Below are 21746 nucleotides of genomic sequence, written 5' to 3' on the forward strand. Positions count from 1 at the left end.
GATCTTCCCTGTGCATCAAGGTTACATTCATGAACACAAAGTTCATTGCAACTACCAGAGAAAGCTTATCAGACAACAAGGATGAACCAGCAACTTAGTTTGCAGATAGAAAATTATTGAAACTCAACCTGAAATCAAACTTCCTTCCACACCCTCCATTGAAAAGGATTTCACCCCCTTTTCCAACTGGATTGTGAGTAATGTAACTGGGCTTAGATAAGCAATCAGCAAGGACTTCAAGTACAAAGGATTTGACCTGTAATCAATGATTTGGTTTGTTTTTAAGTATAATTGTTGTGGTATTGGTATAGCTAAATCATTCAAAGTTGTGTGTTAATCTTGCTTTAGACAGTCAGTCTTATATGCAACTAACTTTACTAACCTTTGATTTGCTCACACATTTATACTTTAAATTGGCTGTAACAGAGACACAGTTTTGTAGCAGCTCACACAGCCACAAGCTATGATTTAGAGCAAATCAAGTCATATCATATATTATAATTAATAATTATTTATATTTATTAATAATTCTGATAGCCATCTTACCACACTTTTGAACCGTGAGATCTAGTGTTGCTCAGGTTCATCCTTTCATATTTGATATCCTTATGGGAGGGATAGCATTTATTATAACGCCCTTTTCTTTACATGTTTGACTCCCCTTGCAAGGTATAATTTATTATTAAAAAAGGCATCCTTAATTCCCAACATAATTAACAAGAATTTTTACGTTTTATTCCTTAAGAGACTTTTTATAAACTTTAAAGATAAATATAAAATAATACATTTTTTCATGAGGTTTGTGTTGAAGATCAGCACTTCCTGTCCTGTCACAATAAAATGATGACTGTATATTTACATGATATTCTCATTCTGACTTCCGGTCTGACTTTATTCTGTTCAATGTTTGTGATAAAACATCTGCAGCAGACAGACAGGAGGACAGACAGACTGGAGGACAGACAGACAGACAGGGGGACAGAGAGAGTTAAGTAGAGAGAGACAGCTGCAGAGGGAGAGGCGGACAGTTTACAGTAGAGAGAGAGACAGGCAGCCTTAGGGGGAGGCAGAGAGGCAGACAGGCAGCAGACTCCTCCTCTGGTTTATGGTTTTCGGGGCGGAGGTCTGACTGAGGACTGTGAGGATTGTGAGGACTCAGAGACTGAGAGAAAAAGTTTGTAAAAGTTCTCTGGGACAGTTTGAAACTTTCTCCGCCGTCATGTCCGGAGTGGCCTCCACCCTGGCCAAGCAACGGGCCCTGGCCGCGGGCTTCGGGACCAACGCGAACGCGGTCCGGTACCTGAACCAGGACTTTGGATCTCTGCGGGCTCAGTGCCGCTCCGCCGGACGCCTCTTCTGCGACCCGGCCTTCCCCGCAGAGCCCGCCGCGCTGGGCTTCAACGAGCTAGGCCGCAGCTCGCATAAGGTCCGCGGAGTCACCTGGAAGAGACCCACGGTAAGACCAGGACCGGGACCGACCGGAACCTGATGGGTGGGTGGGGTCGGGGGGCGGAGCCCCCCCCTGTGGAAAATAACTAGAGTCTGAAAAATCTGTTTATCACACAAATATGAGACAGAGATTATTATTATAACATTATTAGGCCTATTAGTAGTAGCCTATTACTGATGTATTCATGTATTTCTAGTTCATAAAAGTTTATAGTTTGTTTGACTTGATGATTTTTCTGCAGAAGATGAAAGTTAAATATTTGAGCTTGAAGGCAGTGAGTCATCACACACACACAGACACACACACACACACACACATAACAGAGGGATGAGTCACACACACACACACACATATCACATGCTGCTTATTGAATATGTTTAATAAATAAATCAGAACAAAGTATTTATTGTAAAAAAAGTTAAAAGTTACTCTGCTGGCTAAAATCAGATTACTCTGATGGCTATAATCAGGTTACTCTGCTGGTTGTAATCAGATAACTCTGATGGCTATAATCAGGTTACTCTGCTGGTTGTAATCAGATTACTCTGCTGGTTGTAATCAGATAACTGCTGGTTGTAATCAGATTACTCTGACTCATGCCGATGTGTCTGAGCAGGAAGTGTTACACTCAGAGATCAGTTACTCTTTTATATTTAATTTATTTACAGTTTTCATATTTGATTTATTGAAGGCTTATTTATTGATTATTTATTGTATAAACTCTTTAGATCTTTATTTAGTTTTTAAAGATTTTTTGAGTTTCATTGTTGAAACTACAGACACAAAGAGTTCAAATACAGGAAACACTTCTGCAGTAATCTGATTACTGCTTCGAGGCTGCAGGACGTTTTCTCTCTCACATATTTCAGGAATGTCTGCAAATATTAAAACAAGAAGAGAACTGAAACAAACATGTCCTGACGATCCACAGGGACTTGTCTGCCTGTCTGTCTCTCTGTCTGTCTTTCTGTCTGTCTGTCTGTCTGTCTCTCTGTCTGTCTCTCTGTCTGTCTCTCTGCCTGCCTGTCTGTCTGTCTGTCTCTCTGTCTGTTTGGACAGAGGAGGACCATGTTAAACTTCAGACTGGATCTAGATCTGGATCCAGGTCTGGGTCTGGGTTTGGGTCTGGGTCTAGGTCTGGGTCTTGGTCTGTGTCTCGGGGTGGAGCATGAATGACAGTATGATGTCATTGGAGCATCGGGATGATGAGATTTATTTCCTCTCTGGGAATATTCATGAATCTGGCTTCAGGTTCAGGTCTCAGCTGATCCGCCTGCTGGTTTTAGTTTAAACTGAATGAGATGTAATGTTGGTCCAGGACCAGGAACAAGACCAGGACAAAGACCAGGACCAAGTCCATGACCAGGGCCAAGAACAAGACCAAGACCAAGACCAGGACCAAGACCAAGACCAAGACAAGGACCAAGACTAGGACTAGGACCAGGGCAGGTCAATCTGCCATCCTCTATGGACCCCCCAGGGTTCTCCAGAACCCTCCAGGACTTTCTAGGACTCTCCAGGACTTTTCAGGATCCTCCAGGACTATCCAGGACCCTGACGGGTTACAAATGGCTTCTCAGCTAAAAGACATTTGATCCAAAGAGCACAAGGAGACAAATAATCAGCCAATCAGAGGGCAGATCCTCGAACACTGACAGTATATATGTGTATCATTAACAGTATCTGAGTATCATTAACAGTATACAAGACCAAGACCAAGACAAGGACCAGGACCAGGACCAGGACCAGGGCAGGTCATTATTTGGTCTATGGACACACTGATGGGCTGCAGTCTGCCGTCCTCTATGGACCCCCCAGGGTTCTCCAGGACTCTCCAGGATTCTCCAGGACCCTCCAGGACTCTGGACTCTCCAAAACCGTCCAGGACTCTCAAGGACCCTCCAGGACTCTCCAGGACTTTTTAGGATCCTCCAGGACTCTCCAGGACCCTGAGGGGCCAAAAATGGCTTCTCAGATAAAATACATTTGATCCAATTAGCACAAGGAGACAAATAATCAGCCAATCAGCAGGTCCTCGAACATTGACAGTATATATGTGTATCATTAACAGTATCTGAGTATCATTAACAGTATACAGTATGCGGCTGTGTTCAGTGTTCCGGTCTGATCTGATCTGATCTAATCTGGTCTGATCTGGTCTGATGTGGTCTCGTCCCTCAGGAACTCGTCTCGAATCCTGAGTTCATCGTGGGTGGAGCCACCAGGACTGACATCTGCCAGGGAGCTCTGGGTGAGTTTACTGACTGTCCCTGAACGCACCACAGACAGGCAGACAAGCAGAGAGACACACAGACAGACAGGGAGAGAGAGAGAGAGAGACAGACAAACAGACAGACAGACAAGCAGAGAGACAAGCAGAGAGACAGAGAGACAAACAGAAACAGACAGACAAGCAGAGAGACAAACAGAAAGACAGACAGGCAGACAGACAGACAGGCAGACAGACAGACAGACAGACAGACAGGCAGACAGACAGACAGGCAGACAGACAGACAGACAGACAGACAGGATGTATCAGGAGAATATTTTAATAACTGTATATTTTTGGAGACAGATGTTGTTCTGTGCTGTTTGTGGAAACTGACTGTGAAGAGGTGAACAACTCTCTGAACTTTAACATGAAACTGGATTTTAGAGTTTAAACGATCGGGGGACTTTTCACTAGCTGTCAGAGTCTCACAGTTTGTAATTGGTGGGTGTTGGATGTCATCACAGCTAGAGTGAGAATCTTTTCACTCCTCTGAATCAATGGGACGGGCCGACTGACTGTCCCATAGAGACCAATGAGAACATGTCCCTACATCGGCAGTAAACCTCCATTAGCCTTCAGAGACACTTTTCTTTGTCATAACTCACATTCTGTTTTTGTTGTTGGGACCCCCACACACACACTCTCAGCCCCCCCACCCCCCTCACTACCATAGCAGGCCTTCAAAATAAAAGCCCACCATGGGATCTGTGTAAACATGAATCTACTTTTTATAAAGAGACTTCTGGTTGAGAAGCAAAGATCAGCTGTAAGACGTAACGGCTGGTTTGCCAGATTAAAAGCCTGATACAGAACTGAGTCTGAACAGGAAACCCCCAGCAAGGCTGTGTTTTCAAAATACAGCTCCACAAAGTAACTATATCTTAACAGGAAGACCAGTTCTCACTGTTCTAACAGTTCTAACTCCTAACTTCTCACTGAGGACTAACAAGAACCAGCTGAGGACATTCTGCTGAAATTAGAGGGCGCTGCCATCCTGAGCTCTGATTGGCTGAGCAGGAAGGACGGGAAGAAGCCTGCCAGCTATTGTTAGAGACACACCCTGCCACACATACACACACATACACACACACACACACACACACACACACACACACCCTCCCTCCCTCTCTGCGGTGGATGAGTCACCAGCCTACCGTGCCTTTAGACCACTCTGTTGTTGTGAAACTTTACAGTGAAGATCTGTTTTTACATGAAGCAGCAGAGAGTGAGACATGTCAGCAAAAAGGGAGACCTGTCTGTAGAGAGTGAGACATGTCTGTAGAGAGTGAGACAGAGAATGAGACATGTCTGTAGAGAGTGAGACATGTCTGTAGAGAGTGAGACAGAGAGTGAGACATGTCTGTAGAGAGTGAGCCCTCTCTGTAGAGAGTGAGACCTCTCAGCAGGGAGTGAGACCTCTGAGTCTCTGAGTGTTTGTGTTTGTGTTTGTGTGGTTGACTGTTTAAGATAAACTCTGAGGACTTCCTCTATGAACAGCTTCACTTCCTGTGCTGCTGATCTGCAGGAAACTGGCTCAGTTCTACTTCCTGTCTGAGATTTAAACCAGAACATTTCTTGTTCTGGCGAATAATGTTCAGTTTATTGTAGTTTAGTAGTTTACAGTATATTAGGTAGCCAAGCAACCAGGTCCAGGTGGTGGCCACCAATCAGAGCAGAGCAATCAACCGCAGCTGCTCCTGTGAAATTTGACTCCACTTAGAGAGAGAATAATCGCTGAAAGTTCCCCTCGAACATAAAGTATTTTTGGCTAAACCGTAGCTCCTATCAGTGAACCAACTTCACTTTAAGCATCCTCAGTTCTTCCTGAACGTCTACATATGTGTTTTGTGAAGAAAAATGAAGAAATTGTTTTTTTAGAGCAATCAGAAGAAACTGGTACCTCTGCTTTCCTACAGAAATTTTCCCTCCTTCTTACCATGGCAGTCTATGCCCAAACTATAACTCTGACATCTTTAGCAGACCAAAGTGAGTGAGAAGACGAATTTGACAGAAACAGTTGACGTGTGCAGCCTGTTGCCTGCGCTGCTGAGTTTGCTTCCTGTTTCCTGTCAGGTGACTCAGTCTGCTTTCCGTTTTCTGTCAGGTGACTGCTGGCTGCTCGCTGCCATCGCCTCGCTGACGCTCAACGAGTATGTGATGGCGAGAGTCGTTCCACAAGACCAGAGCTTTGGAGACGACTATGCCGGGATCTTCCACTTCCAGGTGCCTGTTTCTCTGTTTGTCTGCCTGCCTGCCTGTCTGTCTGTCTGTCTGTCTGTCTGTCACCAGTCTGTCTGTCTGTCACCAGTCTGTCTGCCTGTCTGTTTGCCTGTCTGTCCCTCACCTGCCTGCCTGTCTGTCTGTCTGTCTGTCCGTCCGTCCGTCCGTCTGTCCGTCCGCCCGTCCATCCGTCCGTCTGTCTGTCTAACGTATTTTACAGCTGTTTCTTTTTCTTTTTTATTAACTCATTCCTTATTTAATTTAAAGGAAAAAGAACACGAAAAAAGAACACAAAAAACAAAACAAAACAGCAGTGTCAGAGGGATACGTCTTTTGTAGTGGTGTTACAATGTTTTTAACTTCATTCAGAGTCCCCAGTGGCGTCTCTGTAGTGAGATTTGTACGTTGTCCATTTGTCCCATCAAGTGTTGAATTCTGTTTGTTGGAGTCTCAGTATATATGTGAGTCTTTCCAAATTTGTATATCTCCTCGACCGTGTCCAACCAGTTCCTCAGAGTGGGAGAGCCTTCACTACACCATTTCCTTGTAATTACCTTCTTGGTTGCAGCCAGAAATATTTTGACCAGATAATGTCCTCACACTGTACATTTTCCCTTGTCAGGTTACATAGACATAACACCTCAAATGACATTGATAGTTTGTATCCCAGTATTTTCCCCAATTCATCCCATACATCATTCCAGTATTTTTTTTTTACCTTAGTACATTCCCAAAAAATATGAGTATGACCTGCTTTCTGTTCCCCACACTGTCTCCAGCTTGCTTGTTGTATGGATAAGAATTTGTTTTTAATTTCAGGAGTAATAAAGAATCTGACTATTTTTTTCCAGCAGAATTCTTTCCACATCCTGGAGCGTGTGATTCGTTGTTTATCACATATGTTATACCAGTCCTCTTCTGTTAGCGGTGTCCTACTCTCTTTTACCCATCTGTCTCGAATATACAATGTGGAGGTTCCTCTGTTCTTTACTAGACCTTGATATAATGATGAAATCACTTTCTCAGTTTTCACTTTCAGTTTTATTTTTATATGCCTTACATAATGTCGCAGTCACTTTATTTAGTTCTTGGGGAAGATCTGGTTTGATTTCTAAACTTGGTGATATCTAAACTTGTCAAAATCCCCCAGGCCATATTCCCTCTTGAGATTCTGAAAGTTTGTAATTTTGCCCCTGTCAGTCATTGTACACAATGCCGTTATACCAATATTTGTCCATCATTCAAAATTACTGGCAATTGTCCCTGGTTTAAATTTACGATCATAGGCGACCAAAATCAAGATTTTGATTTCCTTCTCCAAATTGTATTTCCTAACCACTGTAAACCATACCTCAAGAGTGAATTTAGTCACTGATGACTGTTTGCTAACATGCTGTGGACATGATATGCCTCAGTTTTTAATTCAATTTCGTTCCACCTAGCAATGTAATCAGTCACACCAATAAACCAGAGGTCGAATTTGTGCTGCGTAGTAATATTCTAACAGATTTGGTAAGGCTAGACCACCTTTGTCTTTGGGAATCTGTAGGGTTGTGTATTTTATCCTGGGTCTATTTCCCCCCCAAATGAAATGTGAGATTTTTTTGTCCCACTCTTTAAATTACGATTTGGGAATTTCTGTTGGTAGTGACTGAAACAGATATAGGATTCTTGGTAGTACATTCATCTTTATGATTTCAACCCTGGAGCTGAAAACTACAACACTGACCACCTTTCCATATATTTTTGAATTTTCTGATTCAGTGCCCTGTAATTAGTTTCATATAATTTGGTCAAATTTCCTGTTAGGGTCACACCTAAGTATTTTATTGTTTTTGCATTCCATTTGAATTTAAATATTTGTTGGGTGGCCTGGGACAGGATGCAATTTATGGATAAAACCTGTGTTTTTGCCACATTGAGTTTATAACCTGAGTAGTAATAAAAAGACTCCAACCTTTCCATAACTTTAGGGAGGCACGAATCTGGATGTTTTAAACTGATCAGAACATTGTCGGCGAAAAGCCAGATTTTATGCTCTATGCCCTTCACGTCTACCCCTGCTATGCTCTCATCTTGCCTTATTGCTTGTGCTAGAGGCTCGATGTAAATTGCAAAGAGAGTTGGTGAAAGGCAGCTACCCTGTCTCGAAAATCTTTCCAGATTAAACCAGTCAGTGAGATTACCATTGATTTTTATTCTGGCTATCGGGGCTTGGTAGAGTGTTTTGATTATGTTTACTGAGTTTGTATTAAAGCCAAATTTTTCTAAACACAGATATAAATATTTCCAATTAACGCTATCGAAGGCTTTTTCTGCGTCGAGGCTGAGCAGTACTACACTCTCTCCCTTTTTTTGCACTTCTTCAATTATATGTAGAGTCCTCCTTATATTGTCTTGCGTTTGGCGCCCCTTGATGAAGCCACACTGGTCTTCACTAATTAGTTCTGCCATAAAGGTCTCAAGTCTCTTAGCCAAAATAGAAGTATATATCTTATAGTCACAGTTCAGTATCAATATTGGCCTATAATTTTCACATAATTCTTTATCCTTCCCCTCTTTGGGAAGTACTGTAATATATGGCTTCACTCCATGAGGGTGGGGTCTTCCCGTTTTTTAGCGTATCATTAAGTGATGCCAATAACATCGGGCCCAGCTCTTTTTTAAATATTTTGTACCACTTGGCGGGGAAGCCATCGCTTCCTGGAGTTTTATTTGATTTGAACCTATTAATGGCTTCTTCCTGTTCCTTCGCTGCGATACATACATTTATACATCTATTTTGTTCTTCTCCTATTGATGGGAGATCCAATTGGTTTAAAAAGTTTCTTATCGTCTTTTCGTCTGCTGAGTCCGGCTGTGTATATAACTTTTTATAGTAATTTTCAAACACCTTATCTTTTCGGGTTCAATCTCTAGCGTGTTGGTCATGGGATCTCTAATTTTATAGATTGTTGTCCCTAGTTGTTGCTTTATTAATCTCCTAGCTAGTAATTTTGTGGCTTTGGAGCCAGACTTGTAGTAGGTTTGTTTCAGGAACCTAATTTTATTTTCTACTTCGTCCCTTAGTATCTCATTCACTTTGGTTTGCACTACCTGTATTTGTTTAATTAAGCTTGCATCATTTGAGTTTTTATGCCGCTGATCCAAATTTTTAAGTTCCTCAATCTTTTTCTGGTATAGTTTTAGTCTAACTTTCTTTTGATATGTTGATCGTGAAATGAGTTTTCCCCGCATAACTGCTTTCATGGCATCCCATAGAATAATGGGATCCACTTCCCCATTTTCATTTTCTTCCCTTTATGTATTTATTTCTGTTTTCATCTCCTCTACAAATCCCGGGTTATTTAGTACACTCACATTCATTCTCCATACTGTAGTCCTTTTCCTGCTATTCATATTCAGTGTCAAGTGGAGGATACAATGATCGGATAGATCTGCCACTCCGATCTTGCATTCTTCTACTCTGAATCTATGAATCAGCTGTATTCATAAAAAAGTCATCAATCCTCGTATATACAGAGTGCACAGCAGAGTAATATGTAAAGTCTTGTTCGAGCGGATGGAGTTCCCTCCAGACATGTTATTTCTAATTCTCTTAGGGCTGTGTTTATATATTGGGAGATATGTATAGGGGTGCATAGATGTTGATGAGTGTGAATAGTTGATTTTCAATTTTCCCCTTCACCAGGATATATCTCCCTTCTTTATCTTTTACTTCCCTTAGGGTCTCAAATTTTGTTTTATTTGAAATCAAAATCGCTATCCCCCTCTTACTTCCTTTTTTGTATGAACTATAATACATATTTTTAAATCCCAATTTTTTGAATTTCTCATGTTCCTGATCCGATAAATGTGTTTCTTGTAAAAAACTGACCTGTGATTTTTCCTTTTGAAATTTTGCTATAACCTTCTCTCTTTTCATGGGGTTGTTTATTCCGTTCAACCTCTTCTTGGTTCTTCTTCCTCTCTCTCATTGACACTTACAACATTAACAACAATATGAACAATAATAACAGAACAATCTTTCCAATAACTGTGGGCCTCCTGAACTGTGCCCTTGTCCCTGTTGGAGGGGGAGGGGAAGATCCTCCGATAAAGGTGGGGCCCCTCACTAGAGGTGGGTGGAGGTCCTGTTTGGGGACCCCCCTGCCTTCTAGCAGTGTCCAGCATTTTTCTATGTTCCCACTCTGTCAGTCTGTATATAATAAAACATGTTAAAGAAGCCTTGCAATGGGCGGAAGGCTTTGCTTCTTATATTCAGGTTCTGAATCTAACCAAAAGTTATTAAACAAACAGAAATACGCCCCCGATACTTATTGCTGTGTCTTAAACTTAAAAATTAATTAATTAATTAATAACTTACTCCTCTTTTTTTCTTCGTTTATATTAGGAACTAACCTGACCTGTGCATTAGTATCATATTATGGCACATTCACAATACAGTTACAGTATGTGATCCTGTTTACATCTGCACCTCACGTGCCACTCAGGTGTTTTCTATCTCTTCGGATCTCCGAAACTCCTGCAGTCTCCCTCTCGCACACTGAGTTATCTCTTTTTGCATTCCCGGTTCTCTGGCTTGTTGCCACTGCCATGCTCCTTGAATCCTGGCAGTGTTAGCTCTCTATGTAGTAGTTCCTCCACGGAGATCGAGTGCCCTTCCTTGCTTTCAGGAACCCCGAAGATCTGCAGGTTGTTCCTCCAGGACCTTTCCTCAAGATCGGTTAGCTTTTCTTGTTAGCTTTCTTTGCTCACGTAGCGTTTTCAACAGAGCTTCTTTAGCTTCAATGTTGAATTTCTCGAGTTCCTCGATGCGTGTCTGGGCCTCTGTGAAGCTTTTTCTCTGGTCCTGCAGCTCTTCGTAGTCAGCCTTTAGCTTGTTGTTTACATCTTCTTTGAAGCTGGATAATTCCTGTTTGAAGCTTGTGTCAAGAGACGTTATATCATTTTTCATTTCTTCTTTGAGTTTGCATATTTTTTTGGTAATCTCCGACAGGTATTTATAAAGTGTTGACGCTTCCCCTTGAACTATCACTTCATCGTCGCTATTTTCCTCCATTTCACTGCTTTCCTCATTTACGAGTTGGTGTAGTGTAGGTTTCTCCTGCGCTTTCATGACTGTTCGGCTTCTAAGACAGATTCCCCCGTGTTCTACTCGATTAATTTATAACTGAATTCACGTTATCGTTAGTTAGGGGGAGTTTGTTCGCTTCGACTGGTGGGAGCTAAATCCTAGGCCGCCATTCCTCTCGCTGCTCAAACCGGAAATCTACAGCTGTGTCTTTCTGGATGTTTCTGATATTCTGTGCTACAATTGTCAAGTCCTGCTTAACATCCGTGACGTGACCTGACTCTACGTGTGTCTCGGGCAGCCAGACCTGAACAAGGAGCTTTGACCAGCCCTCCCCCTTCCTGCTGTCAGGTATCCCAGCTCATCTGCGTCGCCAGCCTGCAGCCCCTTCTGGGAAGAAGCGTTCCAGGAGCCGAGGAAGGAGGGGAGGTCTGCTGGTGAAGGTCCAGCTCCTCACATGGAGCCACTCGGCGTAGATGCCTCTGTCCTGTTGCCTGTGTCTGAAGCCACTGACCACCGTTGTTTCTAGCCCCTCCAGCGGTCCCGACATCGCTGACCGGATGGTGACATACTCAAGTCCCTTCTCTTGGCTTGGTTAGCTGGCGCTCCTTGCTTAGGTGCAGTTGTGGTGTTGACGCCTGTTGAGGCCCGTACTGTTTGCAGTGGTGTTTCACCCTCCTACATTCAACAAACACTTCATCCATGACTTTGCTGATTTTTTGTCTGGGCTTATCGTGAAATATGACCACATAACAATATGTGGAGACTTTAATGTCAATGTTTGCTATGAGTCTCAGCATCTGACTCAGGTCAGCTGACCAACTGCTGTTGTAGGAGCCCAGGTCCAGGTTAAAAACAAGCCCCCAGACTCTGGACCTGCCCCCCCTCCACATCCGAGCAGCGCAGTCCCTGAATGTTTTTAAGTCTCACTTGAAGCCCCGCCTCTTTTCTCTTGCCTTCCATTAACGTCTTCCTCTTGTTATGGAACAGTGTCCCCTTGTAATCCCTTAGTTTCCTTTAAATTATCCCTTCTTTTGCTTTATTTTAACTCTTGCAGGCAATGTCTTTTAACCCTTTTTGTGTCTTTTACCTTTGTCAATCCTGTATTTTATTGCACTTTGTGCACTTTTATGTGAAGCACTTAGGTGGCTCAGTCGTCTGTAAATGCACTATAGAAATTAAAATTGACTTGACTTGTCTGTCTCTCCCCTGTCTGTCTGTCTGTCTGTCTGTCTGTCTGTCTGTCTGTCTGTCTGTCTGTCTGTAGTTCTGGCAGTTTGGTGAGTGGGTGGATGTGGTGATTGACGACCGGCTGCCGGTGAAAGACGGCGAGCTGATGTTCGTCCACTCTGCGGAGGGGCGGGAGTTCTGGAGCGCTCTGCTGGAGAAAGCCTATGCCAAGTAAGACCTGTCTGTCTGTGCTCCACTTGTCTGTCTGTCCTCCACCTGTCTGTCTGTCCTCCACTTGTCTGTCTGTCCTCCACCATTTTGTCTGTCCTCCACCTTTCTGTCTGTCCTGCACTTTCCTGTCTGTCCTCCACCTGTTTGTCTGTCCTCCACCTTTCCTGTCTGTCCTCCACCTTTCTGTCTGTCCTGCACTTTCCTGTCTGTCCTCCACCTGTTTGTCTGTCCTCCACCTTTCCTGTCTGTCCTCCACCTGTCTTGTCTGTCCTCCTCCACCTGTCCACGATGATATAAAACTAAAGAGTAATCTGTGAACAGTCTGGATCAGAGCTGCCTCTCTGCCGCAGGGTGAATGGCTGCTACGAGGCTCTGTCCGGCGGCTCCACCACAGAGGGCTTTGAGGATTTCACCGGCGGCATCGCAGAGAACTTCGACCTGCAGAGACCGCCGTCCAACCTGTTCCAGATCCTCAGGAAGGCGCTGGAGGCCGGAGCGCTGCTCGGCTGCTCCATTGACGTCAGTCTCTAATAATCATGTTTGTTCTCATGTCCACTGATACAGCAGTCAATGTCTATATATGAACAGGTGATATATTAATACAGAAGAACCTTAAAAAGCTTCAACAAATAAACAGAAACAAGCTAAGAATAAAATGTTATATTTACATCATCAACTTTCATCAAGACTGCATGAATAAAATACTTTCAATTCTAAAATATGCAAAAATGTATCAGGTTTTATTTATCAGATAGAAAAAGTCACAACCAATAAAAAAATCTGAGAAAAATGTTGTAATATATAATATATATAATTTAAAATATAATGGTATCAAGAATTTTAATAAAGAAGGAAAGAAGAAGTCTGATGATTGAAATAAAATCAATCTGCTCAACTTTATCTTTAGATGAATCTCTGAAGTTTAGTTGGACTGATGATGATGAGGGTGAAGATGAGGAGGATGATGATGAGGATGAAAGTGATGAAGGTGATGAGGATGATGATGATGATGATGATGTGAAAGTGATGAAGGTGATGAGGATGATGATGATGGTGATGATGTGAAAGTGATGAAGGTGATGAGGAGGATAATGATGATGAAAGTGATGAAGGTGATGAGGATGATGATGATGGTGAAAGTGATGAAGGTGATGAGGATGAAGACGATGATGACTGATGTTGTTTCACTGCAGATCACGAGTGCTGCAGACTCGGAGGCCGTGACCCGTCAGAAGCTGGTGAAAGGCCACGCCTACTCGCTGACCGGCGCCGTGGAGGTGACGTCACGCCGTTAAAACAACACAAGAAGACAGGAGGCTGAATAATGTTGTTGTTGATGATGTTGTTGTTGTTTTTTTTAGGTGAACTACCGCGGACGCCAGGAGAAGCTGGTCAGAGTCAGGAACCCCTGGGGACAGGTGGAGTGGACTGGAGCCTGGAGCGACGGGTAACACACACTCACACACACACACACACACACACACACACACACACTGATGCCCCAACACATTAATAAATGTCTCTGATGTCTCTGCAGGTCGTCTGAGTGGAACTACGTTCAGGGAGACGCTCCGCATGCCAACGCAGAGGACGGAGAGTTCTGGTGGGTGGAGCCTCTGAGACATTAGTCCTCACCTGTCTCTCTCCTCTCTTGTCTCTGTCCTCACCTGTCTTTGTCCTCACCTGTCTCTGTCTCACCTCTCTCTGTCCTCACCTGTCTCTGTCTCACCTGTCTTTTTCCTTACCTGTCTCTGTCCTCACCTGTCTATCTCCTCTCTTGTCTCTGTCCTCACCTGTCTCTGTCTCACCTGTCTCTGTCCTCACCTGTCTCTCTCCTCTCCTGTCTCTGTCCTCTCCTGTCTCCCTCCTCTCCTGTCCTCACCTGTCTCTCTCCTCTTCTGTCTCACCTGTCTCTGTCCTCTCCTGTCTCTGTCCTCACCTGTCTCTGTCTCACCTGTCTTTGTCTCACCTGTCTCTGTCCCTCCTGTCTCTGTCCTCTCCTGTCTCTGTCTCATCTGTCTCTGTCCTCACCTGTCTATGTCTCACCTGTCTCTGTCTCACCTGTCTCTCTCCTCTCATGTCTCTGTCTCACCTGTCTCTGTCTCGTCTGTCTCTGTCCTCACCTGTCTCTGTCTCACCTGTCTTTGTCTAATCCGTCTCTGTCCCACCTGTCTTTGTCCTCACCTGTCTCTGTCCTCACCTGTCTCTGTCTCACTTGTGTCTGTCCTCACCTGTCTCTATCTCCCTTGTCTCTGTCTCACCTGTCTTTGTCCTGACCTGTCTCCCTTCTCACCTGTCTCTGTTTCACCTGTCCCTGTTTTACCTGTCTCTGTCCTCACCTGCCTCTGTCCCTCCTGTCTCTCTCCTCTACCGTCTCTGTCTCATCTGTCTCTGTCTTACCTGTCTCTCTCTTCTCATGTCTCTGTCCTCACCTATCTCTCTCCTTTCCTGTCTCTATCTCACCTGTCTCTGTCCGCACCTGGCTCTGTCTCACCTGTCTTTGTCTCACCTGTCTGTCTAACCTGTCTCTGTCCTCTCCTGTCTCTGTCCTCACCTGTCTCTGTTTTACCTTTATCTGTCCTCACCTGTATCTGTCCTCACCTCTCTCTGTCTCACCTGTCTCTGTCCTCTGTCTCTGCAGGATGTCCTACACAGACTTCCTGCGTCACTACTCCCGTGTCGAGGTCTGCACTCTGACCCCAGACACCATCGAGGATGACTCCGTCAAACACTGGAGCGTCAGCAAGTTTGATGGCACCTGGAGGAGAGGGTCCACCGCCGGAGGCTGCAGGAACCACCCCTGTAAGACTCAGACATTGACCTGTCGGACCTGCTGGACTTACTGGACCTGCTGGACTTACTGGACTTACTGGACCTGCCTGACCTGCTGGACTTACTGGACCTGCTGGACTTAATGGACTTGCTGGACCTGCTGGACTTACTGGACTTAATGGACTTACTGGACTAACTGGATTTACTGGACCTGCTGGACTCACTGGACTTGCTGGACCACCTGGACTTACTGGACCTGCTGGACTTGCTGGACCTGCTGGAGTTCCCAGGTTGACCTGATGTGGTTTTCCCTGCAGACACGTTCTGGACGAACCCTCAGTTTGTGATCAAGCTGGACGAGGAGGACGACGACCCGGATGACGGCGAGGATGGCTGCAGCTTTGTGGTCGGTCTGATCCAGAAGAACCGCCGGAAGCTACGGAAACAAGGCGAGGACATGCACACGGTCGGGTTCGCCATCTACGAGGTGAGACACGAGAACCATTGGGAGTGAAGTGTGTAACGCCCTCGCTCCAAACTGATCTCTGACCTCTGACTTCTGTCCTGTTTTTCAGCTTCCCAAACAGGTGAGACCAGCTGCAGGTTAAAGGTCACAGGCTACTGTTACCATGGAGACGATGTGATGATGTCACAACACTTTGATATGAAAATCAGTGAAAAGCTCTGTTTCCTGTCTTTATGCTAAGCTAACAGTTTCACTCTGTTTCCAGTCTTTATGCTAAGCTAAGCTAGGAGTGTCCCTCTGTTTCCAGTCTTTATGCTAAGCTAAGCTAGCAGTGTCCCTGTGTTTCCCGTCTTTATGCTAAGCTAGGCTAATCAGCTGCTCAGAGACAGCAGTTTTATATAATTATGGGGAGCTCAGATGTCCGAGGGTCCTTAAAGGCACCATCATGTAGAATAATGTTATATATTTTTATGTTATATTTGTTATATATCCAGCTGTTTGAAAACAAATTAACTGAAACGTAAAAACAAAAACTCACTAACTCCCGCCCCCCAGTTCCTGCACAATGCTTCCTATTGGCTGAACCAGCAGCTGTTCTGATTGGCTGTTGTCCCCTCAGTTCTATGGGAAAACACAAGTGCACCTGGACAAGAACTTCTTCCTGACGCATGCTCAGACGGCGAGGTCCGAGACCTTCATCAACCTGCGCGAGGTCAGCACGCGCTTCAAGCTGCCGCCTGGCGAGTACCTGATCATCCCATCCACCTTCGACCCGCACCTGAACGGGGACTTCTGCATCCGGGTGTTCTCCGAGAAGCAGACTGAGACTCTGTAAGAACCAGAACTCCTGCTGGTCTGAGGGGGGTCACCTGAACCTGTAACTCTTCCTGGTCTCACCTGGTCTCACCTGGTTTCATCTGTCACATGGAAACATGTTACAGTGTTTAGTGACTGATGATTTTATTTGACTAACTTCAGGTGTTTTGTGTGGTCACAGGTGAGACCAGGTGAGACCTCCAGACCCTGGTCCAGGTTCAGGTCTGTAAACTTCCTGTGTTTGTATTCTAACGTGTCGTTAACTCTTTCAGACCGTGTGACGACCCGGTGAGCGCCGAGCTCGAAGATGTGAGTAAACCTGTTATTATCATCTTACACGCTGCTCTGTGATTGGTTACAGAGAAACGCTCTGTGATTGGTGAAAAGATAATTAACAGATTAATTGGTAATAAATTAATCACTTTGAGTAAAGTTAGTTGTTGACGTTGTTGCTGTGGTGACTGTGTCCAGGAGACGGTGTCCGATGAGGACGTGGACGCAGGATTCAGAGGACTCTTCACCAAACTTGCTGGAGACGTAAGTATGACATCACTTCCTGTTAGCTGACAGCTAACGGCTAACAGCAGGTCATGTGATGTGTTTCCTGTTCCTGTTTCAGGACATGGAAATCTCTGCCACCGAGCTGAGATCCATCATGAACAAGATCGTCTCCAAACGTAAGCTGATCACCTGACCACCACCTGACCACCTGACCACCTGATCACCTGACCATCACCTGACCACCTGACCTGCTCTGACTTCCTGTCTGTCCTCCTCAGGTGCGGACATAAAGACGGACGGTTTCAGTCAGGAGACCTGCAGAGTGATGGTCAACCTAATGGATGTATCCTTTACTAGCTAACGCAGCTGAGGACATCTGTCCTCTGTCCTTCTCTGTCCCCTGTCCTTCCTGTCCTCCTCTGTCCCCTGTCCTCTGTCCTCCTCTCCTCCTCTGTCCCCTGTCCTCCTCTGTCCCATGTCCTCCCCTGTCCTCTGTCCTCCTCTGTCCCCTGTCCTCTGTCCTCCTCTGTCCCTTGTCCTCTGTCCTCCTCTGTCCCCTGTCCTCCTCTGTCCCATGTCCTCCCCTGTCCTCTGTCCTCCTCTGTCCCATGTCCTCCCCTGTCCTCTGTCCTCCTCTGTCCTGTGTCCTCCTCAGTCCCATGTCCTCCCCTGTCCTCTGTCCTCCTCTGTCCTGTGTCCTGTGTCCTTTGACCTTTAACCCTGACCAGGACAGTGGGAATGGGAAGCTGGGTCTGGGAGAGTTCGCCACTCTGTGGAAGAAGGTTCAGAGATACCTGGTGAGAGCTCTGCGACCATTCACCTTTAATCACACACACACACACACACACACACACACACACACACACACAAACCTGCATCAGCTGACGACAACTCTGTGTGTGTGTGTGTGTGTGTGTGTGTGTGTGTGTGTGTGTATGTGTGTGTGTGTGTGTGTGTGTGTGTAGTCAATCTATAAGAAAAACGACACAGATAACTCTGGGACGATGAGCACGCCGGAGATGAGAGTCGCCTTCAAAGACGCAGGTCACCGTCTCCTCCTGTTTACCTGTTTACCTGTCTACCCGTTTACCTGTGCAGATGTTCCTGCTGTTTACCTGTTTACCTGTCTACCTGTTTACCTGTGGCAGGTGTTCCTGCGGTTTAACTGTTCAGGTTTTTTCCTGCTGTTACATTCACTTGTTTACCTGTCAGAACTCCCAAACTAAAACTTGTTCTGAAAGCTGAAGATAAATTCAAACACCAGAATGTTTCAGGTTTTGAATATTTAGAGGAACTCTCTCTGAGTGACCTTTGACCTCCTCACAGGTGTGAAGCATGTTGCAGGACTGGAAGCTCTTCCTGTTTGAAAACTTGTTTGGTTGAGAAGCCTCGGGCTGACGTCCTCTGATTGGCTGGTTCCCTTCAGTGGGAGGAGTCAGGAACTCTGCTCCTCTTTAATCTTTGTGGCATCACTTTCAAAGTAAAAGCTGTTACCTGTTGAGGACCTTTTGTGTTTCTCCTGCTAACTTAACACCTGAAGAAGAAGAAGGTGAGCTTCTTCTTCACCTTCTTCTTCTTCTTCTGTTGTGTTCTGTCTGTTTCTCTGCTGCTGTCGGATTCTTCAAACTTTACTGTCGAACTGATGGTATGTTACCATTCATTAGCTCTGAGCGCTTCGTAACACTGTTAGCTTCATTAGCATTGTTAGCTTCATTAGCTCTGTTAGCTTCACAAGCTTCATTAACTCTGTTAGCTTCATGACAGTGTTAACTTTAGTAGCGTTAGCATGATGCTAACCGTGCACTGTGCTCTGCAGGCTTCACTCTGAACAACAGCGTGTACCAGCTGCTGGTGGCGCGCTACTCCGACCCCGACATGACCATCGACTTCGATAACTTCGTGGGCTGCCTGATGAGGCTGGAGATGATGTTCAGTGAGTCTGAGCTAACACGCTAACGCTGCAGTTAGCTTCTCTGTTAAAATATCTGATCATATAAGTCACATGGACATCCGATCAAAGGAGTTTAGATTCAGTAACCATGGCAACACGTTTTGTACACTGACCTATCAGCAGCGAAGGCTCATGGGTATTGTAGTTTTTAGAGCTGTCGCTTAAATGAGAAACAAGTTGTGACAAATCAGATCAAAGTAAATAATCAGTTGAACTGACGTCTGCTCGTCTCCTCAGAGGTCTTCAAGAAGCTCGACGCCAACGACAGCGGATCCATCGAGCTCAACTTCAACCAGGTGAGTCTGAATAGAACCAGAGCCTGATCCTGAACCAGAGCCTGGTCCGGAGCCTGAATCTGTTCTAGAACCAGAGCCTGGTCCAGAACCAGAGCCTGGTCCTGAACCTGAACCTGGTCCAGAACCTGAACCTGGTCCGGAGCACACGGCTGACCTGGTCTCTCTGTCTTCTTCCTGCAGTGGTTGAACTTCGCCATGGTCTGATCCTCCGAGTGTTACCGCAGCACGCCATATACCTGTTTACAGCTGCAGCTTCTCCCTGTTACTGTTTATATAACAAACACTAACCTGAACCACAACACGCCAATAAAGTTAAACACAAACCTTCAACAGCCTCCTCATTCTCTGCTACAGGCTAACTGTAAGCCTAGCTTAGCACAAAGACTGGAAACAGAGGGAAACTGTTTAGCTTAGTTGAGCACAAAGACTGGCTGGATGCATAGGGAAACTGTTAGCCAGCTCACTGTTTCAGTGTGTGTGTGAAATATTAAATATTAATGAATTCAATCAATTGAATTAATTATAGCTCCAGTTAGCCTTGAGTTAGCTTTTAGCTAAGGTAGCTTTGCATAGCATCAACAAGCTACAAACAGCTAGCATTGCATCGATTAGCTTTAAACACTAGCTAGCCGTTTCCTCCTGGCTCCAGGGTTCAGGTAAGCTATGCTAGGCAAACCAGATCCTGGATCTGTAGTTTGTAAGGGGTCAGCTTTAAGAATTTGATATTATTATATGGCCCATTTCAGAATTGCCGGTACATTTGAAGTTTAGACAAAATAAGAATTTTATTTTATTTATTCCCATAAAACCTTTTTAATTCACATAGAGAATACTTTAAATTTAACACTTCCAGCATTTGCCAAGCTTAAACATGTAAGATTTAAAATATTTAATCTGAAAATCATCATAGTAACAGTAAAATCAGTCAACTCTGTTGCAGACAAATTAGGGTAAATATGTATAGTACTCAAATGTAATAGTTTAAAACCATGTCTTTCCTAAGAGAACTTTTGTCTTTACATCCACTAATTCAACTTTAAATTTTCTAAGATAAAGATTTTTTTTTCAGGAGTAAAATCATTGACACATTTAATTGGAATGTTGCCAAGACAGTTTGGATTTTCTCTAAATATTGCTCCAAAAATGAATGAAATGCTTTGAAATTTCATGTATGGTGAGAATGTTAGTTATGACACAGCTTCTGGTTAATTTGTCAACAATAAAACATATTTAATTAGAATTTTTTAAACAAAACTTTGTGAAACAGAGTTGACATGAATAACAGAGTTGACAAACTATGCATAAAAGGCGAAAAACAGTAACTCTGTTATCATTAAAATTTTGAAACATGTAACAGAGTTGACGATAACAGAGTTGACATTTTCCACCATTTTGTGCTTTAACTCCACATGCTAGCTTAAAACCAGATACCACATGTCATGAATAAAACCATACTTTTATGAACTTTCATCATATATATATATTTTTTTTAAATGACAGATTCACTAGAATATCATAGTAACAGAATTGACATATAATTAATCTACTGTTGGTGTTTTCTCAACATTTTGTACAAATTAATGAGAGAGAAAATTTAACATTCCATAGTTCCCTCCAAATCTTTTCTGCAAGAGGAAGTGACATCACATGTTTTTTATTTTTTATTAGGGCCTTGGGGCAATCGCACAGAGCACTACTGTTATACTGTGGATTTCTTCTTATTCCTCTTGCGGACGCAATTTCGTCCCGCTACAAATATATATATTACATATATGATATATAGATACAAATTATATATCAAAACGTGCGGTTTGATCGGGATCGGTGTGCTATTACTTTTCTCTACGGAATACGAATTTTTCGCGACGTAAGTTGCGAAAAACTGCCTAAAATTTTGCATTGAAATGAATGGGACGTCCGACAAAAAATGATCGAAAAAGAACAATCATTGGAGATTTTTAAATGTCTACTTTCCCCGGCATAATTTCACCTAGAGACTCCATTTAAACTTTAAACAGTAGACAGAAGTCTTGTGTATCGGTGTATTAATCCACGTGTCGATAGGTCATATCGTTTTTTATCAATCCCTGTTCAATGACCATGATCATTTTTGGAGAAATTCTGAGATTATAATGGGTGTGTATTGCACGGAATGTTCGTGTCAGAGTGTGTGATGTCATCGCTCAGAGTGTAGAGGGAGAGGTAAAACTGTCAAAAAATAAATTTGAAAACTGTGCTCCAGGCCGCAAATTTCACTCTACAGATCTTTGCGTGCGTATGCGCGCACACTCCTCCACATACATGTTTCTCTCTCACACACACACACACACACACACACATTTTGAGGTTAAAGGGCAAAGTTTGAAATCTCTGAAGAATCTCATCATAGTGTACACACACCAGCAGTAGCCCCCGTGGCCCTTTCAAAATTTCCCCAGAGGAAATTTTCTAGTTTTTAATGCTGTAGGGTTTTTTATGTGGTTTTATAACAGAGATAACAGAGTTGACCGGATCATAGGGACAGATA

At 44.0% G+C, this 21746-nt stretch overlaps 1 protein-coding gene across 1 annotated transcript; it reads left to right on the forward strand.

The window, feature by feature from the left end:
* The first annotated feature begins 1084 nt into the window (after positions 1-1084).
* Positions 1085-20645, forward strand: LOC131969256 (calpain-2 catalytic subunit-like). The gene is made up of 21 exons (XM_059330389.1): positions 1085-1456; positions 3632-3701; positions 5827-5945; positions 12284-12417; positions 12768-12936; positions 13611-13694; positions 13779-13864; positions 13955-14020; positions 15059-15219; positions 15507-15676; positions 15765-15776; positions 16275-16486; positions 16744-16780; positions 16943-17008; positions 17091-17148; positions 17251-17315; positions 17701-17769; positions 17938-18016; positions 18789-18905; positions 19161-19219; positions 19400-20645. Exons 1-21 carry the CDS (start codon positions 1220-1222, stop codon positions 19421-19423), a joined length of 2094 nt encoding a protein of 697 aa, XP_059186372.1. The 5' UTR covers positions 1085-1219; the 3' UTR covers positions 19424-20645.
* Positions 20646-21746: the final 1101 nt, after the last annotated feature.

Source organism: Centropristis striata, chromosome 1 (genome assembly GCF_030273125.1).
Source record: "Centropristis striata isolate RG_2023a ecotype Rhode Island chromosome 1, C.striata_1.0, whole genome shotgun sequence".
NCBI lineage: Eukaryota > Metazoa > Chordata > Actinopteri > Perciformes > Serranidae > Centropristis > Centropristis striata.

Coding starts and splice junctions, on each gene's coding strand:
- LOC131969256 (XM_059330389.1), top strand. CDS start 1,220: ATGTCCGGAGTGGCCTCCACCCTGGCCAAGCAACGGGCCCTGGCCGCG. Junction 17,316..17,700: donor TGATGGTCAACCTAATGGAT/GTATCCTTTACT, acceptor AACCCTGACCAG/GACAGTGGGAATGGGAAGCT. Junction 17,770..17,937: donor AGAAGGTTCAGAGATACCTG/GTGAGAGCTCTG, acceptor GTGTGTGTGTAG/TCAATCTATAAGAAAAACGA.